The sequence below is a fragment of the Malus domestica genome, chromosome 04, assembly GCF_042453785.1.
Source record: "Malus domestica chromosome 04, GDT2T_hap1".
NCBI classification, from domain to species: domain Eukaryota; kingdom Viridiplantae; phylum Streptophyta; class Magnoliopsida; order Rosales; family Rosaceae; genus Malus; species Malus domestica.
In genome coordinates, this window is record NC_091664.1 from 9,410,528 (window position 1) to 9,437,584 (window position 27,057).

At 40.0% G+C, this 27,057-nt stretch overlaps 4 protein-coding genes across 4 annotated transcripts; 1 reads left to right on the top strand and 3 right to left on the bottom strand.

Annotated features, from left to right (window-relative positions):
• Positions 1-2,772: 2,772 nt before the first annotated feature.
• LOC139194980 (uncharacterized) lies at positions 2,773-5,283 on the bottom strand. The gene is made up of 2 exons (XM_070820145.1): positions 3,839-5,283; positions 2,773-3,637 (listed from the first exon to the last, which is right to left on the bottom strand). Exons 1-2 carry the CDS (start codon positions 5,281-5,283, stop codon positions 2,773-2,775), a joined length of 2,310 nt encoding a protein of 769 aa, XP_070676246.1.
• Positions 5,284-5,581: 298 nt separating this feature from the next.
• On the bottom strand, positions 5,582-6,007 carry LOC139194981 (uncharacterized). Its single transcript, XM_070820146.1, has one exon. The coding sequence runs from the start codon at positions 6,005-6,007 to the stop codon at positions 5,582-5,584; it is 426 nt and encodes a 141-aa protein (XP_070676247.1).
• Positions 6,008-15,267: 9,260 nt separating this feature from the next.
• On the top strand, positions 15,268-17,020 carry LOC103444765 (protein STAY-GREEN homolog, chloroplastic-like). Its single transcript, XM_029101034.2, has 4 exons — positions 15,268-15,623; positions 15,807-15,980; positions 16,066-16,233; positions 16,550-17,020. Exons 1-4 carry the CDS (start codon positions 15,495-15,497, stop codon positions 16,928-16,930), a joined length of 852 nt encoding a protein of 283 aa, XP_028956867.1. The 5' UTR covers positions 15,268-15,494; the 3' UTR covers positions 16,931-17,020.
• Positions 17,021-20,982: 3,962 nt separating this feature from the next.
• Positions 20,983-25,732, bottom strand: LOC103444764 (B-type cell cycle switch protein ccs52A-like). The gene is made up of 10 exons (XM_008383711.4): positions 25,092-25,732; positions 24,852-24,974; positions 24,490-24,594; positions 23,414-23,593; positions 23,124-23,186; positions 22,820-23,014; positions 22,187-22,288; positions 22,040-22,102; positions 21,865-21,933; positions 20,983-21,454 (listed from the first exon to the last, which is right to left on the bottom strand). Exons 1-10 carry the CDS (start codon positions 25,569-25,571, stop codon positions 21,401-21,403), a joined length of 1,434 nt encoding a protein of 477 aa, XP_008381933.2. The 5' UTR covers positions 25,572-25,732; the 3' UTR covers positions 20,983-21,400.
• Between the last annotated feature and the right edge of the window lie 1,325 nt (positions 25,733-27,057).

Here is a 27,057-nt window from a genome sequence, read left to right on the forward strand (position 1 = left end):
AAAACAAATAATTTTCTTATATAAAATGAGGGCACATTTTTTAACATCGTCTCGGATCTAAAAAATCTCTAAACCGACCTGATGGCAATCATGCAACTGACCGAACCAATTGAAATTGTTTGCTCCCTAAATCCGCCATGGGGCCTCGCGGGCATGTCGGAGATTTGCTCACATACGAGATTGGTGGGGTGCGGGCGTGCCACTACTAGATGCCGCTAGTAGACGGGATTTGAATGATTGAAGTTGCGCCTGAGTTTGACTTCGAACCAAGAGATTGTGCCATTGAGTGGGAGTTACTCAAATCAAGGTTCTTTCTTTGCCTTAAAAATAAGGACTTTACTTATATGGAGAAATAGAACAATATGTAAATGACAAGGTTGCTTGGAAATGTAAATGACAGAGGAAAGTGACTAATATTGCAGATTGCTTGTAATTTATATGATGGAAATGAGTACATAAAAGCTACAAATGAGATCGATACTACAAGTGAGTAGCAGAGCTAATAAACACGAAAAGCAAAGGATGCTTGGCTAAAAATAAATGTCTACAAGGAAGCTGATGAGCTAATTTGAGTAGAGTTTTGATTGGTTGTTTTGAGTGTCTTTATTCCTGGTTTCTCTTTCTTCTTATATAGACAACTCGGCTTGGCCTTCTGTAGCAGCAGCCTTGCCCGAATGCGGTTTGAGGGTGATGACTCATCAGCTATTTTACATGTAATGCCACCATAAAGTGCTTTATGGGCTGTGTAGCTGATCAGTCTACACCACTTGGCCTTTGGGTAGGTAAGCAAGTGGTCTTCATGAGCTGCACCGAGTCAGAAAAGGCATTTTCTGCCTTCTGGGCTTTGACTGGGCTTCGGCTGTCTTTCCATTCGGGCCTCCTTTTGGGCCAGCTCCTTTCTTGAGCCCAAAGTTCAAGTTTTGATCCAAACAGTGCCCCCTTCAATTAATGTTAAGGTTGGAATCCCAGGCGCCATCATTGATTGAATATCCGCATGCGTGTATCTCAATCTTTTGGAACTTCGTGTTTTCTAGACAGGATGAAGGCAACCCCGTGCCCCTCGCTCTTCTCACGACCCCTGAACTACCCTCTGGGGCTCTATAAATTCTGGCTCGGAATTTCTTCTATCAAGCCATCAAATCCTCTTCACTCTTTTCTTCCATCTTCCTCGAGCGTTTAGAATCTGAGAGATGAGTTCCTTAGGCTTTGAGTGGGGTTTCCTAAAACTCCATTTTCGTGAGAAAGAGGGCTTTCATCAAAGGACTGCTATCTCTAACACCCTTGGTCGAATACCCCGCTATCTCCAACACCCTTGGTCAGGCGGTTTCCTCTCGAAGGCTTGTCTTCCTGCTTGTTGCGGTGATAAGTCGGGCTTGACCATCACCTACAGTGATGGTCCTGTCTGAGGATCCTCTACCAGGCTCATGTTGGCCGTACAACCCGATCACCTGATCGGGTTCCATCCATGAAGACATCGGAAAATCAGCTGAAGATACCATTGCATCCAGGAGGAGAATTGATTGTAATACGTTGGCTTTGAATCTTTTTTAAATTTCATCAATTTGTCGAAATGAAATATACATTATCTCAGCAACTCTTGTCTTTCCATCTTCTTGAATGTTTGATAAATACACACTGCACATTGATATCCCGAAACTTGCTTTACCTTGCATCATCTTCAATATAACAATCTCTGACATCCCACAACGTAGGACAATATTTCTTTAAGAATTTAACGTTAATGGGATGTTTATACCTGTTTCCCTCAAGGTCCGCCAGGTAGTATCCCCCTTTATCTAAAACGTGACTAATAATGAAAGGACCTTCCTATGTCGGGCTCCATTTTCCAAAACCCCTGAGCTGAGCTCCTAGAGGGAGGATTGTCTTCCATACTAAATCCCCTTCCTTGAAAGATTTCATCCTCACCTTTTTGTTATAAGCTCGGGCAACAACTCGCTTTTCTTCTTGAATCTGGTTCAAAGCTTCAATTCGGGCGGCATCCAAATCTTCAATCCCTTGACACATGGCTTCGATATACTCTTCACTATGCAATCCAAACTGATTTTGAATTCTTACAGAACTTACATTGATTTCCACGGGGAGCACTGCATCTTGCCCGAAAGTTAAAGTATAAGGGGTTGTCCCTGTTCCTGCTCTCTTAGAAGTTCTGTATGCCCACAAAGTGTTCCCCAGATTTTCATGCCATTTTTCTGGACTATCAATCACCATCATCTTGATAATGTTGACCAGGATCTTGTTGCTGGCTTCTGCCTGACCATTTGATTGAGGATAGTACGGACTGGACTAGATCATCTTTATTTTGTACTCGCTTGCAAATTCCTCAACTTCTTTTGAAATAAAAGATGGCCCACGATCCGTTACTATGGTTTCGGGCACCTCATATCTGTGCAGAATCTTGGTCTCGATAAAATTCTTGACTGTGGCTGAGTTTATGGATTTTACTGCTGATGTTTCCACCCACTTGGTGAAGTAATCCGTTGCTACAATTACGAAGGTATGCCCTTTACTAGAAGCTGGATATATTTGCCCGATGAAGTCCATCGCCCATCCTCTGAAGGGCCAAGGCTTGACCACTGAATTTAAAGGCACCGAGGGCACATGCTGGAGAGGTCCGTGCCTCTGACATTCTTCACAACCTCGGGCATAGGACTTGCAATCTTTTTCCATGTCGGGCCAGAAATAACCATACCTCCTAAGCAACCATCTCATCTTCGTTCCATCCTGATGTGCTCCACATACTCCTTCATGTACTTAGGCCATCACCCTCATGGATTGTTCTTGGCCCAAGCATTTCAACAGTAACCCATCTGGAGTTTTTCTTAGCAAGTTCTTCGCCCATAAGACATACTTGGTTGCTTGCTGTCTATCCTTCTTGCTTGTAGGCGAAGAAGGATCCTTCAAATGATGAACGATATGTGACCTCCAATCTTCTATTTCGGCCTCTAATACCATTATATCTAGACTGAATCCCCTTTCTAAGATGGAAGGAAGGTTTCTTCTTTGGATCTCGACATCTACCCCATATTTCCTCTCCTGTATTGGCACTCTTGAGGCTAGTTGTGCCATCTCGTTGGCCGCTAAGTTGGATCCTCTGGGAACATGATTGACCGATATCTCAGAATCCCAGAAACTCAATAATTGCGTAGCTGCCAAGTAATACCCCGCCATGGTAATATGTCTGCACTTGAACTCCCCATTTAACTGGTTTATTACCAACTCTGAATCCCCAAAGACCTCTACCTCTACTGCCCCCAGATCCATCAAGATTTCCAGACCAATAATTAAGGCCTCATACTCTGCCCGATTATTAGTATTTCCTTGGTAGTCCAAGAGAAATGAATAATAATGATAAACTCCCTGAGGGTTTACAATTATAATTCCCGCTCCTGAAGCCTTCTGAGTGTGGGATCCATCGAAATACAACTTCCAATGAGTGATCCAGAGACCAACTACTCTTCTTATCTCTTGCTGGACCCAGTCTTCTTTGCCCGAAATATCTTCTCTTGGCGGGATCCAAATGCTAGTAACCTCTAAGCTTCCCGGGATATTGATCACCTCACTTGGAGATTCTTGATGCTCGGTCAGGAAGTCGGCAATTGCTTGACCTTTGACTGCCCTTTAGGGTACGTACTGAAAACTGAATTCTGATAATGCTAGAATCCATTTCCCAATCCTTCCTGTGAGCATTGGCTTTGACAACATGTACTTTATCACATCTGTCTTGGCGATGATGTGCACGTGACAAGGTAACATGTAATGCCTTAATTTACTGGCAGTGAAATATAAAGCCAAGCATAATCTCTCTACCGGGGAATACCTTGTCTCTACCTCGGTCAGAATTCTACTGAGGTAGTACACTGCCTGCTCCTTCCCACCTTCATTATTTTGGGCTAGCAAATTCCCGATTGACTTTTCAGAGGCAGAAATATACAGCTTCAAGGGTTTTCCCCTTTGAGGGGGCACCAACACTGGTGGAGAAGTCAAATAGGCCTTGATGCTGTCAAAGGCCTGTTGGTGTGGTGGTCCCCATTCGAAGTTCTCTTTATCTTTTAATCTTAGTAAGGGAGTCGGCGGCTGGATCTTGCCTGCTAAATTAGCAATGAATCTTCTCAAGAAGTTAATTTTGCCCAGTAACCTCTGGAGTTGCACCTTGTTGGTGGGTGAAGGTGACTCCATTATTGCCCGAGATTTGTTCTTATCCACTTCTACACCTTTTTGATGCACTAGGAATCCCAAGAAGTTGCCTGCTCTTACTCCAAACGCACACTTCTTTGGATTCATCTTCAATTTGTGGATCCTCATCCTTGCTAATGTCTGTTTGAGATCTTCCAGATGCTGTTCTTCTGTCTTGGACTTCACCACTATGTCATCGATGTATACCTCCATACTCTGGCCAATCAGATCATGAAAGATGGCATTCATTGCCCTCTGGTAAGTTGCACCAGCGTTCTTGAGCCCGAATGGCATGACCAGATATTCATATGCCCCCACATAACCGGGACACCTAAAAGTTGTTTTATGTATATCTTCTGGAGCCATCTTTATCTGATTATACCCGGCATTCCCATCCATAAAAGATAGGACTTTATGCTTTGCTACTGCATCTATGGATAAATCGGCCATTGGCATGGGATACTCATCCTTTGGTGTAGCGCCATTAATATTTCTGTAATCCACACAACATCGTACCGCTTTTGTTACAGCTTTTAAAACGGGTACAATGTTGGCCAACCACTCCACATATTTGGCTGGTCTGATAAAGCCAGCTTTCACTAGCCTTTCAATCTCTTCTTTGACTTTTTCTTCTATCTCATTTGACATCCTCCGTGGTGCTTGCTTGACAGGTTTATATCCCTCATTGATGGGCATTCTATGTTCCACCAAGGTTGGATCTAACCCTGGCATCTCGGTATAATGCCAAGCAAAACAGTCTTTGAATTCTTGCAAAAGACAAATAATCCTTGCCCGATCATCAACCCCCAATAAACCACTGATCTGTATTGGTCTCGGATCCTCATTTGTTCCTAAATTAATAACTTCCAGAGGATCCTGGACTTTTGGTGGTGGCTTATCCGGTTCTGTACACAAAAATTCGACCAGCTCCGGGCTCTCGGGCAAGTCGTCTGGCCCGTCTAGATCATATATGCACTCGGCCATTTGAATGGCCCTATCCAGTTCTTCTCTGCAAGATTCCTTGCTTTCATGCTGGCTGGTTGAAGTTCCCACCTGCCATTCCTGCTCTTCCTTGTCCAAGAGCTCCATTTCTTGTCTTCTTCCCTTCCTATATACCAGCAGTCTTTTAATCAGGGATCTGACTGCCATTACCTGATCTCTCTTCTTTTGTTCAGTCATTGATGTTGTAGGGGATTTGGGAGGATACAAGGTCTATCCCACTTCTCTCTAGTAAGGAGCATTCCTTGTTCCAAAAGCTTTTGGGCCGTCACCTTGGTAGGGCGGCCGTTCTCGTCAGCTCCTGAACATTTCAAGATTCCTACATTGGGGTTGTAGAAACTTTCTTCCGCAACATTGGCTGTGGGGAGAAATGGTCGTGATTCGGCCTCTACCATCTCCCAAAAGCCTGGTCCTTCTGTGCCCGCTTCATGATAAACAACCACTTGTTGATGAAGAGTAGAGGGTTGGCCAAACTTTGGTGGATCCAATCTCTTCCGAGTAAAGCCCCATAAGTGGAAGTGCAGTCCACCACAAAGAATGCCAGCATTATCTGTTTAGATCCCAAATTCACTTCTAGAGGCAATATCCCATGAGTCTTGGTGATAGCGCCTGAGAAGCTAGAGACCGTGAGGTATGTGGGAATAAGATCCTCCGTGCCTCTTCCCATTTTCTTCATCTGCTTGGCTGGTAACACATTAACAGCTTCTCCTCCATCAATTAGAATTCTTTTGAAGGGCACACCTTCTAAGTGAGCTGTAACATATATGGGTTTCAGATGATTGGCCAATGAGCTGTTCGGGCGGCTAAACACCATTTCGTCTGTGTAAATCCTTAGAGGACCACCTTTGGATGCTTATGAAGATTTAGCCTTATCCGAGTTTTCTTCTTCAACTACCTCTACATTGACATGTGCCATCATTGGCTCAGTTGTCAAGTAATCACCCTCCATAGTAGCGGGTTGATTAGGTCTGGCACCAAACGTGGCGGACAACACATATGTCATGTTGATATGGAAATTACTAGGCTCGGGCGGATTTTCTTTATTGCCCCCAATCTGGTCCATAAATTCATCCAACCAGGCCATCGCATCAGCTGAAAGTAATGGTTATGGTGCCCCCTCTTGTTGCTGTTGATTCATGTCCGCATACAGTGTTTATTTTGGAACTTCACCAAAAGGATCCACCAATGGCAGAGAAGGTGGTCTCCTTTCAGATGAAATAGTTCCAGCGCAAATAGGCTCTGGCTTCCACCCAGGGGTTGGCACCATGATTAGATCTTCTTGAGCTCTCTTCAAGATCCTATACTTCCTAGGGTGTTGGCTCTGCGGCACGTGATCCCCCTTGCCTTCCGTCTTGCTGTTGGCCTTTTCCACCTCTTTCTTACTTCTCCAACGGAGCTGACTACTTCCCTCAGATGATGTTTTCTCCAACTTTTGATTTTTGGAGGCTTCGGATGTTGTGGGGGTCTTCAGGGAATTCATGTAGGCTTTATGCTGCCTTTGAACCCTCCTGACCATGGAGGCTCCCATGGGTTTGGTAGGCTGTCCGTTCTTCCCGACTACGTACCATTTTCGCCCGAGGTGGACAGGATTCCCTTTTTTAACAGGATTGGTCATGCCATCAATCCTCTTGATTTCCCTCCCCATCTGGCCACATTGAGGATGATCTGTACCCCTTCGTATTTTGGCCTCCATGTCTTCTGCTTCTTTAGAAACTTCATGGTTTCGAAATACTTCTGACAAAGCTTTGGGTTGGGAATCACCTCCTAGTCGTTGAAAAACGCTTCGGGAAGTGTCCTTTTTTGTTGCCTGCTTAATCTTTTCGCGGGCTTCTCTTCTGACGTCTTCTTCCTTTCTCCTGATCAGTTCATGATCAATGAGGATTCCAGCCGGGGGAATTTCGAGCTCACACTCGCATTGGCACTTACTACACATAACCATCCCTTTGATTATGGCTGCTTTTGGATATTTGGGCGATTTAATCACCCCTCCTGTAGGTTTTTCAGCCAATCTCTCCTCTTCTGGTTCCCTTGTAATTCTTTCTTTTCCCTTCTCAGCCCATGTCATATTGATCATATTTACAGGGGCTTCGGTGAAGGGAACTACAGGTTTGACTATCACCGACTCTTCTGGCTGGCTGGCTCTACGTCTTTTTCCTTCGGGAGGAACCAAGCCTGTATCATTTCTGGAGCTTGTGGAGGCTTTCTCCAATCTTTGTAACATTTGTAGTAACGTGGTTTGCAAATCTTCTGGCATTTTAACATATATCTTCTGATCAAATGTAGTTATCCCACTGGGCATGCCAAAACTATGTTCGCTCCCTAAATCCGCCATTGGGCCTCGCGGGCATGCCGGGGATTTGCTCACATACGAGATTGGTGGGGTGCGGGCGTGCCACTACTAGATGCCACTAGTAGACGGGATTTGAATGATTGAGGTTGCGCCTGAGTTTGACTTCGAACCAAGAGATTGTGCCATTGAGTGGGAGTTACTCAAATCAAGGTTCTTTCTTTGCCTTAAAAATAAGGACTTTACTTATATGGAGAAATAGAACAATATGTAAATGACAAGGTTGCTTGGAAATGTAAATGACAGAGGAAAGTGACTAATATTGCAGGTTGCTTGTAATTTATATGATGGAAATGAGTACATAAAAGCTACAAATGAGATCGATACTACAAGTGAGTAGCAGAGCTAATAAACAAGAAAAGCAAAGGATGCTTGGCTAAAAATAAATGTCTACAAGGAAGCTGATGAGCTAATTTGAGTAAAGTTTTGATTGGTTGTTTTGAGTGTCTTTATTCCTGGTTTCTTTTTCTTCTTATATAGACAACTCGGCTTGGCCTTCTGTAGCAGCAGCCTTGCCCGAATGCGGTTTGAGGGTGATGACTCATCAGCTATTTTACATGTAATGCCACCATAAAGTGCTTTATGGGCTGTGTAGCTGATCAGTCTACACCACTTGGCCTTTGGGTAGGTAAGCAAGTGGTCTTCATGAGCTGCACCGAGTCAGAAAAGTGTTGGAAATGTGCCCTAAAACCAATCATATGATGATACTTTACGGACATTTCGCATGTTAAACTAATCTAGTTTAACTATAAAGGGCAAAGATTATTGTTTGAGCCGTCTCATATAAATGTTATATGCTTAAACGATAAAGTCCAAGGAATATGTGATTGGAAGAATGTAATCTAATGAAGTTAGATTCATGAGACCATTCTTTCGTAGACACATCCTAAATGTTCCTGATCATAGGATTGCCAATTGGGCATTGACAGTCCGTCAAGATCGGTACGTGCTATGTCTTCTCTCAGGGAGAGTGACTAGTCTCGAGTCATTGGTGTGTGTGACATCAAGACAAGTACGTAGGTGCTCAGTAAAGAATGAGTTCACTGAACGTGATCAACGAAGAGTTCTCATACTCATGTCACATGAGAACTCATGTTTGGGATAATGCAAATTAGTCCTTTGACCTGAGGCATCACAGTTGTCTTGTGGTTAAGTCCTTGATCTTTGATTATGTCAAAGTCACCCCATCGGGGTGTCCACGGCATCGTTGGGGTTAAGCCACTTAGCCATGGAGGCAAGTGAATGCGCAACAAGGGATCTCTAACCTTCAAACTGTTTGAGGGAGAATACTCTATGATATGATTTAGAATCTCTGGCCAGAGTATGAATGAGATTTAGAAAAGTCGTTCTAAATCACATTCAAGGAAATCAAATAAGCACACGAATCACATTGGATAATAGACATGAATAAATAAACTATCAAACCAAACAATGTGGTCAGAAGTATTAGATTAGAGAAAGACCGTATTGCATTTGTAATCCCAAACTGAATAGGTTTTCTCTACCTCTTCTGATTAGCTTGGGTAACCATGATATGCTGCAAGGTGTCACTCATGGTTTGTGGAAGCCCTAAACGTGTGTAATCACTAAAGGGAGAATTGAAAGTAAGTTTCAATTCACAATCGATATAAAATGGTTTTAATCGCCCACTGCCTCGCTAAAAGGAACCTAATGGATCGCACACCGTGTAAGGTGGAGATTGAAGAAACAATGGAGATGAGTAAGAATGATTAAATGGTTTAATCATTTATTTATGGCAAGGATTAATTAATATGTTAATTAATCAAACGAATAAGTTCGTTAAAGACCTCGGGATAGGTTTTGGACCTTAAGGCCCAATGGGCTTCGAACGTCAAGACCATTGACTTAAGTTGTATGACAACTTAATGAATAATGATTCACTAAGACCCAAAAGCCCAAACAACACCCCATGGCCGGCCATTTAGAGGAAGGGTAGTGAACTTGCTTTAATTACAAGTTTGCCACTCAAATGAATAAAGGTATAAATATGACTTTATAGCCTTTTATTGATAAGGGTTTCTTTTAGAGAAAATTGGTGAGAACTTGTCTCTCCATTTTCTCTCTAGGAGGCCGGCCCCTTGGGGGGTGCATCTTGCAATCCCACTACTCCAAGGTCACTCATTTCTTCTCCAATCTCTCCTTGGTGAAGAGACTTAGAGGTTCTCAATTTTGGGAACTTGGAGAAACCTATTCTTCCATCCAAATCCATAGATTTAAGATGCAAGGAATGAAGGCCCTCTCTTTGGGTGATTAGCCTTTGCTTATGCAAAGAGGAATCTACAAAGGTACAATTTCAACTCACTTTGTTTTGAGTTGAGTTTTGGTTCACCAATCTACTAGGCTTTGAATTTCTTGGTTAATGTTTTGTTTTTAAGTGCATGCTAGCATGATTCCGCCTTTAATTGTTAATTGCATGCTTATTGATGTTGCTTAAATGAACATGTTTCCCTAAAATGTTCCTTCAAAAAGGCCCTTTCTGCCTTCTGGGCTTTGACTGGGCTTCGGCTGTCTTTCCTTTCGGGCCTCCTTTTGGGCCAGCTCCTTTCTTGAGCCCAAAGTTCAAGTTTTGATCCAAACAGAAGTACCTATATGTCCAACTGCCACAGAAGCCAGACGTAATTACCAAAAAAAAAGGGCGAACGTAAAAGCAAAGCTATATAATCCTAAAAATAGGACAGGGGGTGGGTTGGTTTCGCATTGGTTAGATCAAATTAATACAAAAATTTGGGAGTTTTTGGTTTTTAGTCCATCCATTCTCGTTCTCTCACAAGGCAACCTCCTAAACACCCTCACCTCGAGTTCGGCGAGCAAAACTCGTCTCGGCATCCTGGCGCCTAATCTTTGAACCTAACCCATAAGCGGTGGCGTTCCAGGTTGATGATTCTGCGGCGGGCCAATAATTCGAGGGTGTTCATGTTCTCGAAGCGAGCAGGGAATTTAGCAAGGAGGTGCTGAATAGGGAAGGAGGGTTTGGGTTGGGTGCGTTTATAACAGAACCATCAAGACATGCTTTTTGATCCCCTTTCAAATTTTGTTTTGAATTTTTGGGTCTATAATTTTCAAAAATGTTGATGGTTTTGTGAAAAATTTGGAATTTTGAATGTTTTAATCACTAAAAATGTTGTATTGGATTTGCTTTACAATTTTGATGGCAATATTGTATATTTTTTATTTGAATTTCTCAAGCCTTGCACGTCAACTGTTTGGGAATCAATATCGTTCACTGTTCACCCTTGTGTGTGCGTGTACGTTTTTTTATTTTTTTTTATTTTTTTTCAGGGATCGTTGCTTTGTAGGTTTTGCTATGATCTTAGTCGCACCAAGGAAGAGAGAGAGAGAGAGAGAGAGAGAGACGTAGAACAGATAGAATCAGAAAGGGAGGAGGGAGAAAGAGAAAAAAATCTCCGGTCTCTAGAATTTGATGGGAGGGTGGCAATGTATGTCGACTTCACCGTGTTTCGGGAAATCAAAATTAGGTTTTGTGGGTTCGTGGATTTTAGGGTAAATTACACCGTAACTCTTCAGGTTTGAGATTTTACACAAACTCATACAACATCTTTAAAATATTTCACTTTCATACCTCACGTTCCATTTTATTTCAAAATAATACATCTGTTACATTTTTCATCCATTAATCTGTTAAGTGCTCACGTGGCTGCCACATGGTTGTCAAATGTGTGCCACGTGGCAAAAATATTTAATTTAATTTAAAAAAAAACCTAAATCTTCTATATAAAAAAAAAGGTTAATTAACCACCCCTGTAACCCCCACCCCACCCACCCCAGTTCGTCAAAGAAGAAGAAGAATGAATAAGTAGCCCCCCAAAACCTGCAACAAGAAGAAGAAGAGGGAGAAAAAAAAAAAACCCCAGTTCGTCCACCCCCAAAACCTGCAACAAGAAGAAAATTCCACCCGAGATTAGGTGGATCTACCACTAAACCAGTCCAAAAATCATCTCAAACTCAAAAGTATTTCCAAAACTCACCCACACTGAAAATCACAAGATCCTGGCGGCGGGGGGAAAAAAGGCGGGTCGCGGGGGGAATGGAGATGGGTCGCGGGTCGCGGAGGGGTGGGGGGAAGGGATCTGGGCTTTTTTTTTTCCCCTCTTCTTCTTCTTCTTCTAGATTGCAGGTTTTTTGCGGGTGGGGGACGAACTGGGTTTAAGGTTTTTTTTTTTTTTTCTTTTTCTTTTTCTTCCTCCCTCTTGTTGTTGTTGTTGCAGGTTTTTGGGTTCTGGGTTAGGTGGGTAGTCAGAGAGGGAAGGTCTCCGCGAGGAGGGGGGGTGTCCTTTCCAGATCTCGTTTTGTGGGGGGGGGGGGGACTTTTTTGCAATCCGGTTTTTTTTTTGGGGGGGGGGGGTTCTGCGTTTGGTTTTGTTATGGGGGGGACTTTTCTAGGTTTGGATATGTTGGGGGGAGGGGTTTCTTTCTGGGTGTTTTTGGTTTGGGGGGGTTCACGGGGGTTGGGGTTTTCTTTCAGCTTTTGATTTTTTTTTAAGAAGATTCAGGTTTTAAAAAAAATAATAATAAATTATTATTTTTGCCACATGGCACACATTTGGCAGCCACTTCAGCGCTTAACGGATCAATGGATGGAAAATCTAATAGAGGTATTATTTTGAAATAAAATAGTACGTGAGGTATGAAAGTGAAATGTTTTAAAGATGTTGTATAGGGTTGTAATAAACCTCAAATCTGAGGGGTTACTATGTAAGTTACCCTGGATTTTATCAATTTTTGTATTGATTAATTCTTTTTTGTTTGTTTTTTTATTAACATTTTGCAAAGCTGGCAGCCACATCAATAAAAATGTAAATTTATATTTGTCACGTTATTACTTAACTGTTAATTTGATAGATTTTATAATCGATGTAGGAAATTGAAATGAAATGATAAGTAATGTATGAAATTGAAATGTTTTAAAAATATGGTATGATGTTGCAATTGCACTCAAACCTGAAAGAGTAAAATGTAACCTACCCAAAAATATAATACATCTATTAAAATGTGAAACTTCAATCCCGGCCTCTCCTTATTATTGAATTTAGACAAAGCGAGAGCTATTCATGCATCATGCACATATGCATGGCCGGTCTAGAGATTTTTGAGGTCCGGGACGATGCCAAAAAATGTGCCTACACTTTATATAAGAAAATTATTTGTTTTCACACGTAAGACATCGATAAAATTGTACTTAGAAAAACACTTCAAACTTAATAATTTAAAAACAAGGAAAAACTAATTTATTTTGTATCGTGAGAAGGAAATAAAAAACCTCTGGGTTTACAAGTAGATAGGTATGAGTTTTGTTTTTCATCTGAACTTTTAAAGTGTTTTTGTATAAATCGTGAGATGTTTTTTCTTATTTACTAACCTTGTCAATATGGGACTAAAAAAAATAATGATATTTTTGAGTCTTTAATTGATATGTAAAAGTAATAAATTGGTACTAAATTAAACATTTTGATGACACGTTATATAATTTGCAAATTTGGTCTAAAAATTTGGTTAACGCATTACTCTTTGTGGAAGATTAGACTTGAATTGGAACAAACGTGAATCAACGCATTACTCTAGTTAAACTTCTTTGTTATTGAACCAAATTTTATAAATTTATACTCTTATGAAAACATATACAAATATATTACCCTAATAATTTTAGTGTCTTCAATTATTTTGGACCCCGGACGGTCTTCCTACCCGCACACATGATAGGTTCATGCATCGTGCGTAGATGATAGAATAGTTAGATACTTGTAAATTTCTTGCCATGATGCATCATGCATAGATGATATACTAGTTTGATACTTGTCAATTTCTTGACATAACGCATCATGCATAGATGACAGAATAGGTTAGATATTTGTAAATTTATTGGCATAACGCATCATGAAAATGCATGGCATTGGCAACCATGCAGCTGACCAAACCAACTGAAATACCCAACTGCCACAGAAGCCAGACGTAATTACCAAAAAAAGGGGCGGACGTAAAAGTAAAGCTATATAATCCTAAAAATAGGAGAGGGGGTGGATTGTTTCCGCACTGGTTAGGTTAAATTAATACAAAAATTTGGGAGCTTTTGGTTTTAATATTTTGTAATCATGCTTATGATAAAAATTATTTATATTATAAATTAAAGTCGTAAAAATTATTTTATAAAAAAATTAATAATATATAAAATCGTTCGGTGAAATAAGTCAATTCATGAAATAAGTTATTTCACCATCTAATAAAAAAAACACAAATCTATAGAAGTATTATTTATTATTGATTTGCTGCTGTTGTTTTACTAAACAACTTTAATTTAATTAAATTTTTATTCTAATGTTGATCCTTACAACTGTTTTATAATATAAGCAATTTTGATCACCTGCATAGATTCTAGTTTTTTTTATTCTAATGATGATCTTTACAACTAAAACTTACTTTTGGTCAGAACTCCACGTGACAAATTTGGAGGCCAACACATCACACCACACAAAAATGGTCCATGGTTCCATGATACAATATATAAAGGGGTGTGATATCCACACACCCATTTTTACTTCTCTCACATCTTTTTGGTTTTCGGCCGTCAGATCGGATGATTGAAAAAGATCAACGAACAGAAATTAACAAGGGGTGTGTGAGAAGTAAAAATGGGTGTATAGATAGCATAACCCTATATAAAAGGCTCTTTATACTAGCATCTCGCAAAATATTAAATGCACTTCGTATTAAAATTTAATATTAAATGATTTATTCACCTTACTATGCAATTGTAATTTTGACCTTATTAGGTTTAAAAAAATATTTTAAATACACCATAAATCACTTTTAACGTATTATTTATCTTCTTAAACTATCAAAATCCCTCCGACCCTCTATTGTTGAACAAAACCCGAACCAATGAAACTACAAACATGTTGATTGAGAAAAATTATTTTTGACAAATGAAACACGAAATAGATGTTTCAAAAGCTTCACATGAGGTAATACTTCATATTCTTTATTGTTTTAGTGATTTTGACGATATTGATAATTATTTAATCTTGTTTTTTCTGCGTTATTCAAGTTTCTATGTTTGTATTCATCTTTTAGGGATTACATGAAGAATTAAACACCTAAAATTACTACCAAATATTAAAACAGACGACATGAGTTTTAATGGTGGAATTGAAAACAACCCACATATGCTTTAAATCCTAGGTGACATCTTGTGTCAAAATTCTTGCCGGCATTTTTTGTCCAAATTAAAAGCTTTATAAGATTTGAGAAATGTGGGGTGTATAGAAATATGGAGTGAATGTAGAAAATGTAAGGTGTATATTGAGAATGTGAGGTGTGAGGGTATTATGAGGAAATATGTGGGGTGTATTAAGATAATTTTTCATTGAAATATCAAATATAAGGTGTATTAAGTACGTAAGATTTATTCAACAATCAGTGAAGTGTTAATATAATAAACCCATATAAAAAGGCCATAAAGAACTCGCTTTCTTGAAGCAACCGTGACCCCATCATCTCAGGCAAATATTGCCAAGCCGACACGTCACTAAGCTCAATTCTTTTAGAAATTTTTTATTATGACGGGAACATGGTATATCACGTGTTTTTATGTAAGTGGTGGAAAATTTTATTTTTAAGTTATAAATTTTTTAACACACATATCTCACTATTTGTATAGTGACACGTGATGTACCACCTCGTATGTCAATCACACTGAAAAATCTCTCCAATTCTTAACGTTTCAAATCGCTTAGCTCACAAGTTATTCTCGAAAGCAGAAGCAGAAGCAAAAGCAAAAGCAGAAGTACAAGCAAAAGCAAACTCTTACTCTTGTTGTTTACTTGATTATTAATAAAAGCAGCAGAGATAGTAGCTTCATACATAAAGTTTTACATAATTGGGTGCCTACAAGCTGAGAGGCAGAGAGAGAGAGAGAAAGATGGGAGCTTTGACTGCTGCTTCTGTGCTTCCTTGGGATTTCAAGCCTTCAGTCTCTCTCTCTCGTCATAGAGGCTCTTTGTTTCACTATACAAGAACTCCCAAGAAAAGAAACAGGGCCGTAGTTCCTGTAAGTTTCCTTTTACTTTTAATCATTTTATTCACAAATTCATACGAGCGACATTCAAATCTAATCTCACATGCGTAAGCGGGATTCTAATTTAGGAGCAAGGCTGACTGCCAACTTGATTACGCTCATGTCTACTTTTTGGTTTTCATTTTTTTTGTGTGGTGTGGGTTTTGATTTGATTAGGTTGCGAGGCTATTTGGGCCAGCAATATTTGAAGCATCGAAGCTGAAGGTTCTGTTTTTAGGAGTGGATGAAAAGAAGCACCCAGGGAAGCTTCCAAGAACTTACACACTCACTCATAGTGATATCACCTCAAAGCTCACTCTGGCAATTTCACAAACAATCGACAACTCTCAGGTTTTAAGAATTTTGACTAAGATTAATTTTTTTATTGATTACGTTAATGAAGAATTAATGGAAATCGGGAAGTTTGATGTTGCAGTTGCAAGGGTGGTACAGCAAGTTGCAAAGGGATGAAGTTGTTGCTCAGTGGAAGAAAGTTAAGGACAAGATGTCTCTCCATGTTCACTGTCACATAAGTGGAGGTCATTTCCTCTTAGATTTGTTTGCAAGGCTCAGATACTTCATCTTCTGCAAAGAATTACCTGTGGTAAGTCAGCAATTAATTAGTTATTAATAATTTTTATACCACTGAAATTCTAGTTCATCCCATTTTGTACGACAACTTTTTGTGTACTAGATACACAGTAGTGTATATTCTAGTTATAATATCTTTGAGTAGAATAATAATACGTGACATGAACAGTTATTTCGGTACATTAAATAATTATTGAGAGATCACACTAATGTAGCTACCCACATATTATTTATATGAATTAATTAATCGAGAATTAATTTCTCTTAATGGTTGATTAATTTGTCTCTATGATCTTTATTAAAACGTGATATTCCCTTTCCCTTGGTAGGTTTTGAAGGCCTTTGTCCATGGGGACGGCAACTTGTTCAACAGCTACCCAGAACTGCAGGACGCTATGGTATGGATCTACTTCCACTCGAGCATTCCCGAATTCAACAAGGTGGAGTGCTGGGGCCCACTAGTCGACGCAGCAGCACCTTCAAGTGGGTCATCAGGCGGTGCCCACCACCAGGAAAACAACAGCGGCGGGGAGGGGGAGGAGGCAACTTCTCCAAGCAACTGGGACTTGCCAGAGACGTGTCAAGAGGAGTGCAACTGTTGCTTCCCACAACTGACTTCGATTGCATGGTCCCAAGAGCTTCCCCGTATAAATCAAACTAGGGTTGGGACCCACCAGAGCTTTCAGGGGCAAACCCAGGAAACAAACTAAAGATTTTATTTATTTCTTTTGTTTATTTAATTAATGTAAATAGATATGTACCTATCTGTTAATACTATTGCAAAAATATTATTCTTGTCAGCTATTTGTATCATTATTTAAGTTATTTTTTCTTTAATTGGATTAAAATTTCCAACAAAGATTTTTATCAAGACCTTTAAAGCACACTATCATCAATTTGTACTGTGTTCTATAAGTATCGTTTGATATGTAGAAGGGACGAAACAGAATGAGACAGGACATGATAGAATAGGACCGGATGGAACAGAGAGGGAGCAAAGATGTCATCGGATGGAAACAAGGAGGAAGAAGAAGGAGACGGAGATGTTATAATTTTGTGTTCCACAAATGTGGAACGAGTCGTTCCCGAGGGTGAGGCAGAACGAAAATTCATCCAAAATTCGTCTTGTGGAATAGCGGTTTCCACCCGTTTTAGGTGCATCAAACGTGGGACGGAATGCCTTGTCCCACTCCGTTCCGTCCTGTCCCACGTAGCAAACGGTACCTAAGTTGATAAATATCGTACATTTTCTCCAAAAAGATTAAATACAAAAAAAAAAATCTATATTTAGATTTCTAAAAAAATGTGTAATTTCATGTACCCTCGTTTTGAACCTTAATCTATTGGGATTTGGATCCTCTCCTGAGCTAATGGAGAGGATCCTCCTAACCCATAATCGTGGGCCGTTGGATTTTTATCCAACGACTATCATTATTATAACTTTAAAGGGACCCCCCCTATTTGTAGCCGTTGGATAAAAATCCAACAGCCCAAGATGATGGGTTAGGAGGATCCTCTCCATTAGCTCAGGAGAGGATCCAAATCCAATCTATTGATACTTGTCTTTGTATTGAAATCAAAGCACATGATAGACTTGAACCACCAACACCACCACTTTAATTTCATGTAATTGGTTGGGGAAAAAATGAACCAGGCAAGATATGTGGAAATACTTTTGGAGAGTTGGCCTACAAAACCTACTTTTGGGGGTTGGTCGTCACTATAGTAGCGCCGCCTTGTGCGATCACATTTGTCCGCTCCACCTTGGCTAGAGTCATTTACAAAAAAGATGTTAAAAATGTCACATTGAAATATCATAGTAACAAATAACATACTATTTACATCATCTGAGATATCAAAGCTGACATAAAAAAAATACTTAAGCTGACATAGACAAAGAGATGTCAGATTTGAAGCTGCCTTTAAATATGATTTTTGCTATTTTCAAATGCATTTCATTTGCCTTACTTTAAATGCTAGCATATTTAAGTATTATTTTATTATTTTTAAACCAACAACAACCCAATTTTTATTATTTTTGTTTAAAAAAAATAAATGAAGCAATAAATTTTAGGAAAACTAATGAAAAGTCTAAAAAAACTTCTCTTTTAACGAAAGCCCTTTTTAAAGGTATAGTGAATAGTGCCAGTTAAAGGTAAAAATGTGGTTTTTCGTTAAAAGTGAACAGTACCGAAAGTGTTTTGTTAAAACTCCCATAAATTTGGCATATCAGGTGGAAGAAAAATATTGACAATATGTCAAATTGCTAAGTCAGCCATCAAATTAAAATTTGATGTTTTGAATTTGACATCTCCTTTAGAGATGCTCTAATCCTCCACATACATGAATCAAAAAATGGTTCCCTTCTTAGGGTGTGTAGCTTTTTTGTTGTCTTGCCGAGCGAGCGTTCTGGTCATGCTTCTACGATAGATCGCTGGATGTGGTCTTTCGCCTTTGAGCATTGAGTTATGTGCTCATCTTTCAGCGATGATTTTATGTGGTCTCACTCCTTTATGATGACTTTAAATGACCTTGCTCTTCAACATCTTCTGGAGTGTTCGCAAGTATGGATCTCTTGCGTCTATCGGTTTTGTGACAAATACGTATTGGTGGCATTTGTACGCTTGTGCATATAGTAGCCATTTAGAGATTTACTCAAATTATTTGGTCATCCAAATTCACTCAAAATCAATTTTTTGGCCATTGGAACAATTTATCCAATTGTCATTTCTGCATTTATTTGTGATGACAAAAACCAATTCTGGAATAAAAAAGCCTCCCACGTGAAATCTATGAGTTCTAGAATAGTTTAAATTAGAGTAAATTACATAGTAGCCCCTCAGGTTTGAGGTCAATTACAACCTCATACAACAACTTTAAAACATTTCACTTTCATACATCCAGTACCATTTTATTTCAAAATAACACCTCCGTTAGATTTTCCATCCATTAGTCTGTTAAATGCTGACGTGGCTGCCACATTTGTGCCACGTGGCTGCCAAATGTGTGCCACGTGGAAAAAATAATAATTTTTTATTACCCTATTGAACAAAAAAAAAAAAAACGAAACCATGTTCGTCTTCCCCACTCTCTCTCTCTCGAACCCCATACCCCTCAAAATCCCCAGATCCAAAACCCAAAATTCCCAGGTCCAAAATTCCCAGTTCTCGACCTTCAACCACCACGAGAATCTCATCCCGATTATCCACTCCCAAGCTCCCCAAACCGCCATTTTTCACCACACCCCCTCTCTCTCTCTCTTACCCAAGCCACTGCCATTATTCATTTCATCAACCCAAAAGACAAGAGCCACCCCCACTTCACCACTCGAACAGATGCAGCCACCCACCCACCCATTTTATCTCAATCCAAAACCAAAGCCTCTCTTAACCCACCCCAGAATCCAATAGTTTCAAGGAATTGCAGAACCTCACAATTTCAAAAACCAAAAACCCACTTCAAATTTCAATCTTCTCTCTCTTCGTCTTCTGGGTTTTTTTTTTTTTAATCAATTCTCTCTTCCTTTTCTGGGTTTTGCGGCAGAGGATGGTGGGTTTGTGCTTGACGGGAGGAATAGTGCAGGGACTCGGCATTATACATTGCCACCGCCCTCCCATTTGCTTTCGGGTAAGGATGGACAGAAAGCTTTGAGGAGTCCATATATGCCTCTGCGCCTGCAAAAAGAAAAAGTGAAGGAAGATACAGCAGCTGCCAAAGCCAAGGCAAAAGGGTTTTGCTTGTTGGGCTTTAGAAATTTGGATTTAGGGTGGGGAAAGATGGTAGAAAACCACACGGCAGCCATGCGGGGGAGGGGGCGATGGTCGTTTGGACGGGGAATGTTTTTGGAGGCGCAGTGGGGAGGGAAATGGTTGCAGGTGATAGGGGATAGGGGAAGGGGTGGGTGTTGGGGGGTGCGAGGGTGGGCACGGGTGGGGATTCTGGGGAAGGAGATCTGGTTTTTGTTTTTTTTATTTTTTTTGTTCAATAGGGTAATAAAAAATTATTATTTTTTCCACGTGGCACACATTTGGCAGCCACGTGGCACAAATGTGGCAGCCACGTCAGCATTTAACAGATTAATGGATGGAAAATCTAACGGAGGTGTTATTTTGAAATAAAATGGTACTGGATGTATGAAAGTGAAATGTTTTAAAGTTGTTGTATGGGGTTGTAATTGACCTCAAACCTGAGGGGCTACTATGTAATTTACTCTTTAAATTATGTGAATATATAATATCGCAAAATTGCATTAAACATTTAAATCTGCATCTCACCTAACGTGACATAATGATTGGGAATGAATTTCAGATCCGAATTCCACACGACATGTCTTGGGTTTAATTCTTAGTCTTGATGAATCGCATGCTGGTGGCTAGGAAAAAAGTGTCATGACGAAACGACCAGCTGGTCCTTTTTTAAAAAAGAAAAGAAAACTGCATCTCATCTTTCACGAAATTGCCCTTGGACATGCTGTCGTTCGTTACAAATCACACGGTGGCGATTCAATCTAGCTTTGATTGATCGGAGCGTTGGCACAAGGTTCTGAATCTGTCGCAATTCAGAAAAGAATAAAAGAACAGAACATCTTGAATCATATGATTAATGGTCCATTAGCTTAAGACAGCTTCCCTTTGTGAATTATTAACACTAATTAATCATCTAATTATATGTATCCGATTCCACAGTGACCGAAGGGAGAGCCTATATAAATCGAACACGTCCGAAAATTTCGCACGTGAGAATGCGATTACACGAACTAGAGTGGTAAAAAAAAATCACATAATGTTCAACTAAAATGTGAAAAAAATTGTGATCCATTTACAAAGAATGTGAAATAAACTTGCACCATACCGACCCGACTTATCTCCCAGTGCAGTGTATCCTCCTCTTTAAATATACAAAGTGAGGGAGCTCCGGGAAGGTGAGAATATTCATCACAACCCCTCTCTATACATTATATATAGTAGACTACTTAAGTGGGAAAAGAGAGTAAAAAATCGAAATCCTACCGAACCCATCACTTCATCTCTCGTCTTAGTCTTCTGAGGTCGCGGCATAATCTCCTGCACATCTATGGTATCATGTCAAAAAGAAATGGCATATCATTGCCCGGTTCCCATCCTCTGGCAGTCTGAGCAACTGTGAAGGTTGCCAAGTCAGTATTGATGTTATGTACAAGGTCACCGGATAACAGTTCTTCCAAGCGATGATGCTCCAATTTCACTTTCCGTGTTCTGCAATAACAATTTCATTCATATGACGTGAGTTGCATTCCTCTCAAGCTTGAAATACGATCAAAGGTAGAGGATATGAAACGGAACAACTGGATGCAATTTATTGTCTTAGATTAAACCAATTTCAATTCACATTATAGAATGTAAGATAACGTGATTAAGGATATAGAACCCAATTATTAAGCAATGCCAGGGAAGGAAAATAATCAATACCACCAAACTACCCTGTTATTCTCTAATGACCTTACTGACTTTGCATGCAGGTGGAACATCGACAGAAAATGACTTCTCAAGGAAGCATAATCAATTATGTATCCGTTATAACATACTCTGATGACTAAACAATTAAGGAAGAGCTATTAACCAAATCATTTGCATTAAACATTCCCATCAAGTATTGAATCTTTTACCTGGGACTTGGGGGAAGGAAACACATTCCAAAATCTTAGTGTTTCATCTCCTGCTCCAGTGACAATTGTCTGAAACAACAATCAATGACAGATCAGAATATTCATAAACAAATGAAAAGTAATTTGCACAACCATAAACAGAGGGCATGTACAATAAGAAGATTGGGTACAGAACCTGTCCATCAGGTGAGATGGCAAGATAAAGAACTCTGTATGAATGGCCCGTAAGAGTTGCCAGCTGCATCGTCAGATAGTGTTGAAGAATTAGAAACCAAGATAAAAGACATTTAATGGTTTTGGGGAATTGACAACACTTATTTACCTTTGACATGGTGGGATATCTCCAAACTATTATTTGATTTTGGGAGTATCCATGGGTGCTGACTAGTTCATTGACATTTTTAGACCACACAAGATTGCAAACCTGCAGATTACAGATCAAATGGATATAAGTATAGCTGCGCATAGTAATCAGAAAAAGGGACAGGTGAAAGGGAGGGATTTCAGTCACCAACAAAATTCATGTTTATGAACAGTGTATATCAACATCTAGCATCGTGAATGAGAAATCCTTGTAATTTTCACTGTAAAATAGTTTTCCTTTGATTTAGCACCTAGACGACGTACAGAGCGAAAGTAATTGGATTCAAGTTGTGAATGTGTTAACCCCTGTTTCCTCCTTTTATCAATCAATTATCATAAAATGGAAAAGGTCAAATTTAAAAAAAAAAAAAAAAGGGAAGATTTATATTTGTTGGAAATATCTACTCATTAGAAAAAGAACAACGTGATGAAACAACAACCAGGTTTGGAACTATTGAAATAATGACATTCACTGCAATCAGTTCAGGTTCTCTAAATATTTCTCACACGGCAAAGCTTCCATATTGCATGCATGTTTAAAAAAAAATCAACAGTAGAGTAAGCAGATTAAAACAAATAAGAAGTTTTTCACCTGACTTCCAGTGTCCATGCAGCTCAAGTGTGAGTTGGTGGTAGTATTCCAGAAACGAATACATCGGTCTGCTGTTCCTCCTCCAGATGCAAGAAGCCCATGCTGATGTGGAGACCATGCAATGGCTTTCACAGCTGCAGTATGCTCACAGTATTTGAGCACCGGTTGAGTTGAATGTTGATTCCAAACAAAAAGCTGTATATAGAGAGAGAGAGCAAACTATCAGTTATGAATTGGTAGCATGACCAAATTAAAACTGCACACAAAATAAGTCGGACTGAAAAAAAAAATTGCCATAACATACCCTGTTATCATTCCCGCCTGATGCCAGCTCACGATTATCATATGACCATTTCAGTCCACAAACCTAAAGGACAATCAAATATCTTCAGGGTGTGAAATATATAAATGAAACAAAATATGATATGCAAGATACATGGATAATAACAACACAACAAAGACAAATGGCATGTTACACGAAGTACAAGTTAGAAGAACTAAGAATTAGAATGAGTACACGAAATTTTAAAGTTAACAGTTTCTTATTGTACACAGTAGTTTAATCAAAGTGAACATGAACTCAAAAATTCTGACCTCTGACTTGTGTCCGGAAAGTTTGCTAACAAAATCGTCCTGAGCACGAATATCACGTTGAAGAATAGTTTTGTCCCGGCTACCAGAAGACAGCATAGATGAACTCCAGGCTAAGGCGCCAACGCGTAGTCGGTGGCCCTCCATGGTTCTTACCCTCCTACACCGGGATGCATCCCATATCTATACAGTAGATAGCAAGTGCATCAGCCAGTTATGCAGCGGCATATATACAATAAACATGCCACATATCTAACAGTAAAATTCAAATGGAAACAATTACACAAAAGTGGTACTAAATATGAAATTCCTGCTATAATGCAGCACAAAAACCAACGCATAAACTGCTGCCATGCAACTGTTGAATATCCAATTGTAACAATAAATACAATCCTAACCTGATTATCATATACACTGACCTGGTTCTGACAAAGGCCGAACACAGAAGAAGCATGTCGCATATAATCAGACCAGTAGTCAAAATTTTATTCATGTTTGAACAGTTGTGCAAAAAATCAAATTAAAGGAAGTCACCAAAATCAGAATCCTATTGTGTTCAGACTCATATAACCAAACATCGTCACAGATTCACAATGTAATGAGCAGGGCATGGAGGTTTCGACTTACCTATTCCTACTCCTATCTAAGGACCAGTAACATACATCTACAAAGCTGAACACTTAAAGCCAAGTTTGGAATCTGGACATCGGAACAAAACTTGGAGATTCTAGAATGAGTAAATAGATGACGTGTTGGTGGGACTGTCTGCACAACAGACCAGACAGGGATATGCAGCTAGATAGGACCTTGTTATTTGTATTAGTCTACATTCTAATAACAAAACATTTCCACAAATTCTGCAGTTCATGTAAGTATTTCAAGCATTATGTTGTTTGACGATCGTACTCCCCATACTAAAGTCACAAATTTGTTGCTTATACACCTATATTGTGGATGTTGTAGCAACTACACTTGTAATTCCACTTTGCAATATTATAAATATAAAATAACATCTCAATATCAAATCTCTAAGAATAAACCATGTCTATCAGATGTGAATAGGTCCAAGAATCACTTACTTGGACTTTCCCATTGCTAGTTCCAACCGCAAGATGAGTTCCACGTTGAGCCCAGCCAACGGAACAGACACTATCATCAATCCCCAAGTCACATAACTTAGTTACCTGCAAGTGACATCCAATCATAAAGTCAAAAAATATCACATCGGCAAAGATTCAAAGTGATCAATTTCATACATACACCAGGAAAAACACACACCACATGATCGAAAAGCAGTTACAATCATAAAAAGATAGAGACTTGTGACATCGAAAAACATCCACGTTTGCCTCAAATTACAACAACAATGTTAACATTAGAAATTTGTCGAAAAAAATGTTAAAATGTTAAAATTAGAAAGAGAAGCTAAGTTAGAGCTTACCTTGCTACTACAAGCATTCCATAAATAAACACAATTTCCCAACCCAACAGCAAGCACATTGTGCGAAGACCAATCGACAAGATTCAGATAGAAATCGTCCTGCAAAGCAGGTGCATCCAAAACCTGAACAAGAAACAAAATTTCCGTAAATAAAAAAAAAAAAAAAAAAAACCCAATTCACAATATCCAAAATCAAACCAAACCCAAATCGGCAAAAGACTAGAAAGTGATGAAAGTCACCTTATAAGGCGACCGGGGAACCTTCCGAGGAGCCTTGACGGGGCTATGGTGAACTCCGGTGACCACATCATCGAACCCAAAAGGGGAAAGCGAGTGCATTGACCGGCGAGTCTCGGTCTTGAACCGGAAGATGTTGGGGCTGGGCGGGTTCATCTGAATCGCGCTCCTTTTCTCGGGAGTCGCCGGAGGAACGACGCCGGCGGAGTCAGGTCCAAAGAGGGCAGCGCGTAGGAGAGTACCGTAGGCGCTTGACGAGTCATCGCGGCCCTCGGATGGAGTATTGGAGATGTCGAAGAGGGGGAAGTTGGAACCGGATCTACTGGGGATGAACCTATCGGAGTAGATGGTCCTGGACGGCGATTGGTGGTGGTTGTAGTTGATCAGGCGGTCGATGTGCCGAGATGGGGTTAGGGAATGTAGTGCCTGAGGAGTGCGGAGCAGAGCCGGAGTCGATGGGGTTGTGGGAGTGGTATCCTCCATAGAAGATCAGTGTGTGTGTGGGTGTGGGTTTGTTGTCTCTCTGTCTGTGGGAGAGCGAAGGAATTGGGATGGGAAGGGAGAGAGAGGATGGGAGGAGAGAGAAGGGGTTGATGGGTGCTGGTAATTTTCCCGGGAAAACGAGGTAAGAAAGCAGAGGAGATAATAATCCCGGGAAAATCGTAAGAGGGGGTTATATTGTGGTGCGTTTGGTAAGTCCTATTCGCTCTAGTAAACTCTTTTATGTTTTCTTTAACCAAAATTGAGTGGGACTTCCTTTTCCTTGGCAAAATTGGATTGAGATTTAACCAAATTTCAAATAATGCTTAGAATTTGGGTTTAAAAAACTTTTTTTATTTTGTTTTATAGGATTGACATTTACTTTAATCTAATTTAGATTGTTGGGAGGTCAGGTGCGTAAAAACATAAGCCTCGCTTTAGTAAATGCAACATGATGCTACTATTGCCTTATGTCATATCACATGTAAAATAAGGGGTTGAGAGCTTAAGATGAAAAGATGGATCACACAAGAAAAACTATATACCGTTAATTTACGTAAAACTTCTTGACTTTTTCAAGCCACTTATGTTTACAGGCAGGGGCGGATCCACAGTGGGGTCGTCGGGGTCGAACGACCCCTTGGAAACCATGGAAACAACCTTGAAGCTCCCATATGCGACCTCTTGGAGCTGGGGTCGTCGGGGTCGTCAGGAAGAGGAAGAAGAAGACTCGGCAGGAAGAGGAAGAAGAAGCAGCTCGCGCGACGTGCAGGTTCTGTGTAGAGTTTCTGACCTTTAATTCCCACTTCACAGAGACGAGAGAGAGAGAGAGAGAGGGAAGGAAAGTCCTCGGGGTGGTGGTGATGTAGACCTTCGTCGGGGTAGTGGTGTGGGTGTGCGTGGGTGTGGATTCGATCGGAGAGAGTGAGAGAGTTAAAGAGTGAAAAAGAGAGAGAGAGAGAGAGAGAGAGAGAGAGAGGAGAGTTCGGGGAGATGAGAAGGAGGACAATGGGGACTTTCCCCGTGGCAAGTTGTGATAGGTAGGAAATCCCAAAAAGGGATCCGGATAGGGTAAGTAAGTGGGGACCAAATTGTAAACTTCACTTAACTGTAGGGAAATTGTGAAATTACAAGGAAATCTTTGGGGAGGGGTTTTACAGAAACCCTTCTCAACACTTAAAAGCAAACTGCGTGCTTTTAATCAGGTTTGGCTCTATAATTGAACTTGTAACCATGCCTTTCCCTATGACGGAATTGTGATATGCTTTGCCAGATATTCACAAGGAATTCATTTTTCTTTTTCCAATTGCAAAATATTAGTGAACAAGTTGTTTCTTCTATGAGAGATCCAAGCATAATGGTTGGGTAGATGCAGATGAGGAAATCAGCAGTTGCTGTATTTGGCACAGTAAGATATTAACTCTTACATCTAAATTGAAAAACATGAAAATTTCCTAGTTCTCAAGGTCTCACGTGCATGCTCAGATAC

What these genes read in the sequence shown, in the direction of transcription:
- LOC103444765 (XM_029101034.2), top strand. Translation starts at nt 15,495, where the DNA reads ATGGGAGCTTTGACTGCTGCTTCTGTGCTTCCTTGGGATTTCAAGCCT. An exon ending in GAAACAGGGCCGTAGTTCCT is followed by an intron (nt 15,624 to 15,806) that starts GTAAGTTTCCTT and finishes TGATTTGATTAG; the next exon opens with GTTGCGAGGCTATTTGGGCC. An exon ending in TCTGCAAAGAATTACCTGTG is followed by an intron (nt 16,234 to 16,549) that starts GTAAGTCAGCAA and finishes TTCCCTTGGTAG; the next exon opens with GTTTTGAAGGCCTTTGTCCA.
- LOC139194980 (XM_070820145.1), bottom strand. Translation starts at nt 5,283, where the DNA reads ATGGAGCTCTTGGACAAGGAAGAGCAGGAATGGCAGGTGGGAACTTCA. An exon ending in CTGACCGAGGTAGAGACAAG is followed by an intron (nt 3,638 to 3,838) that starts GTATTCCCCGGT and finishes CGTACCCTAAAG; the next exon opens with GGCAGTCAAAGGTCAAGCAA.
- LOC103444764 (XM_008383711.4), bottom strand. Translation starts at nt 25,571, where the DNA reads ATGGAGGATACCACTCCCACAACCCCATCGACTCCGGCTCTGCTCCGC. An exon ending in TTTCCGGACACAAGTCAGAG is followed by an intron (nt 23,187 to 23,413) that starts GTCAGAATTTTT and finishes ATTGTCCTTTAG; the next exon opens with GTTTGTGGACTGAAATGGTC. An exon ending in GCATGGACACTGGAAGTCAG is followed by an intron (nt 22,289 to 22,819) that starts GTGAAAAACTTC and finishes TGTAATCTGCAG; the next exon opens with GTTTGCAATCTTGTGTGGTC.
- LOC139194981 (XM_070820146.1), bottom strand. Translation starts at nt 6,007, where the DNA reads ATGGTGTTTAGCCGCCCGAACAGCTCATTGGCCAATCATCTGAAACCC.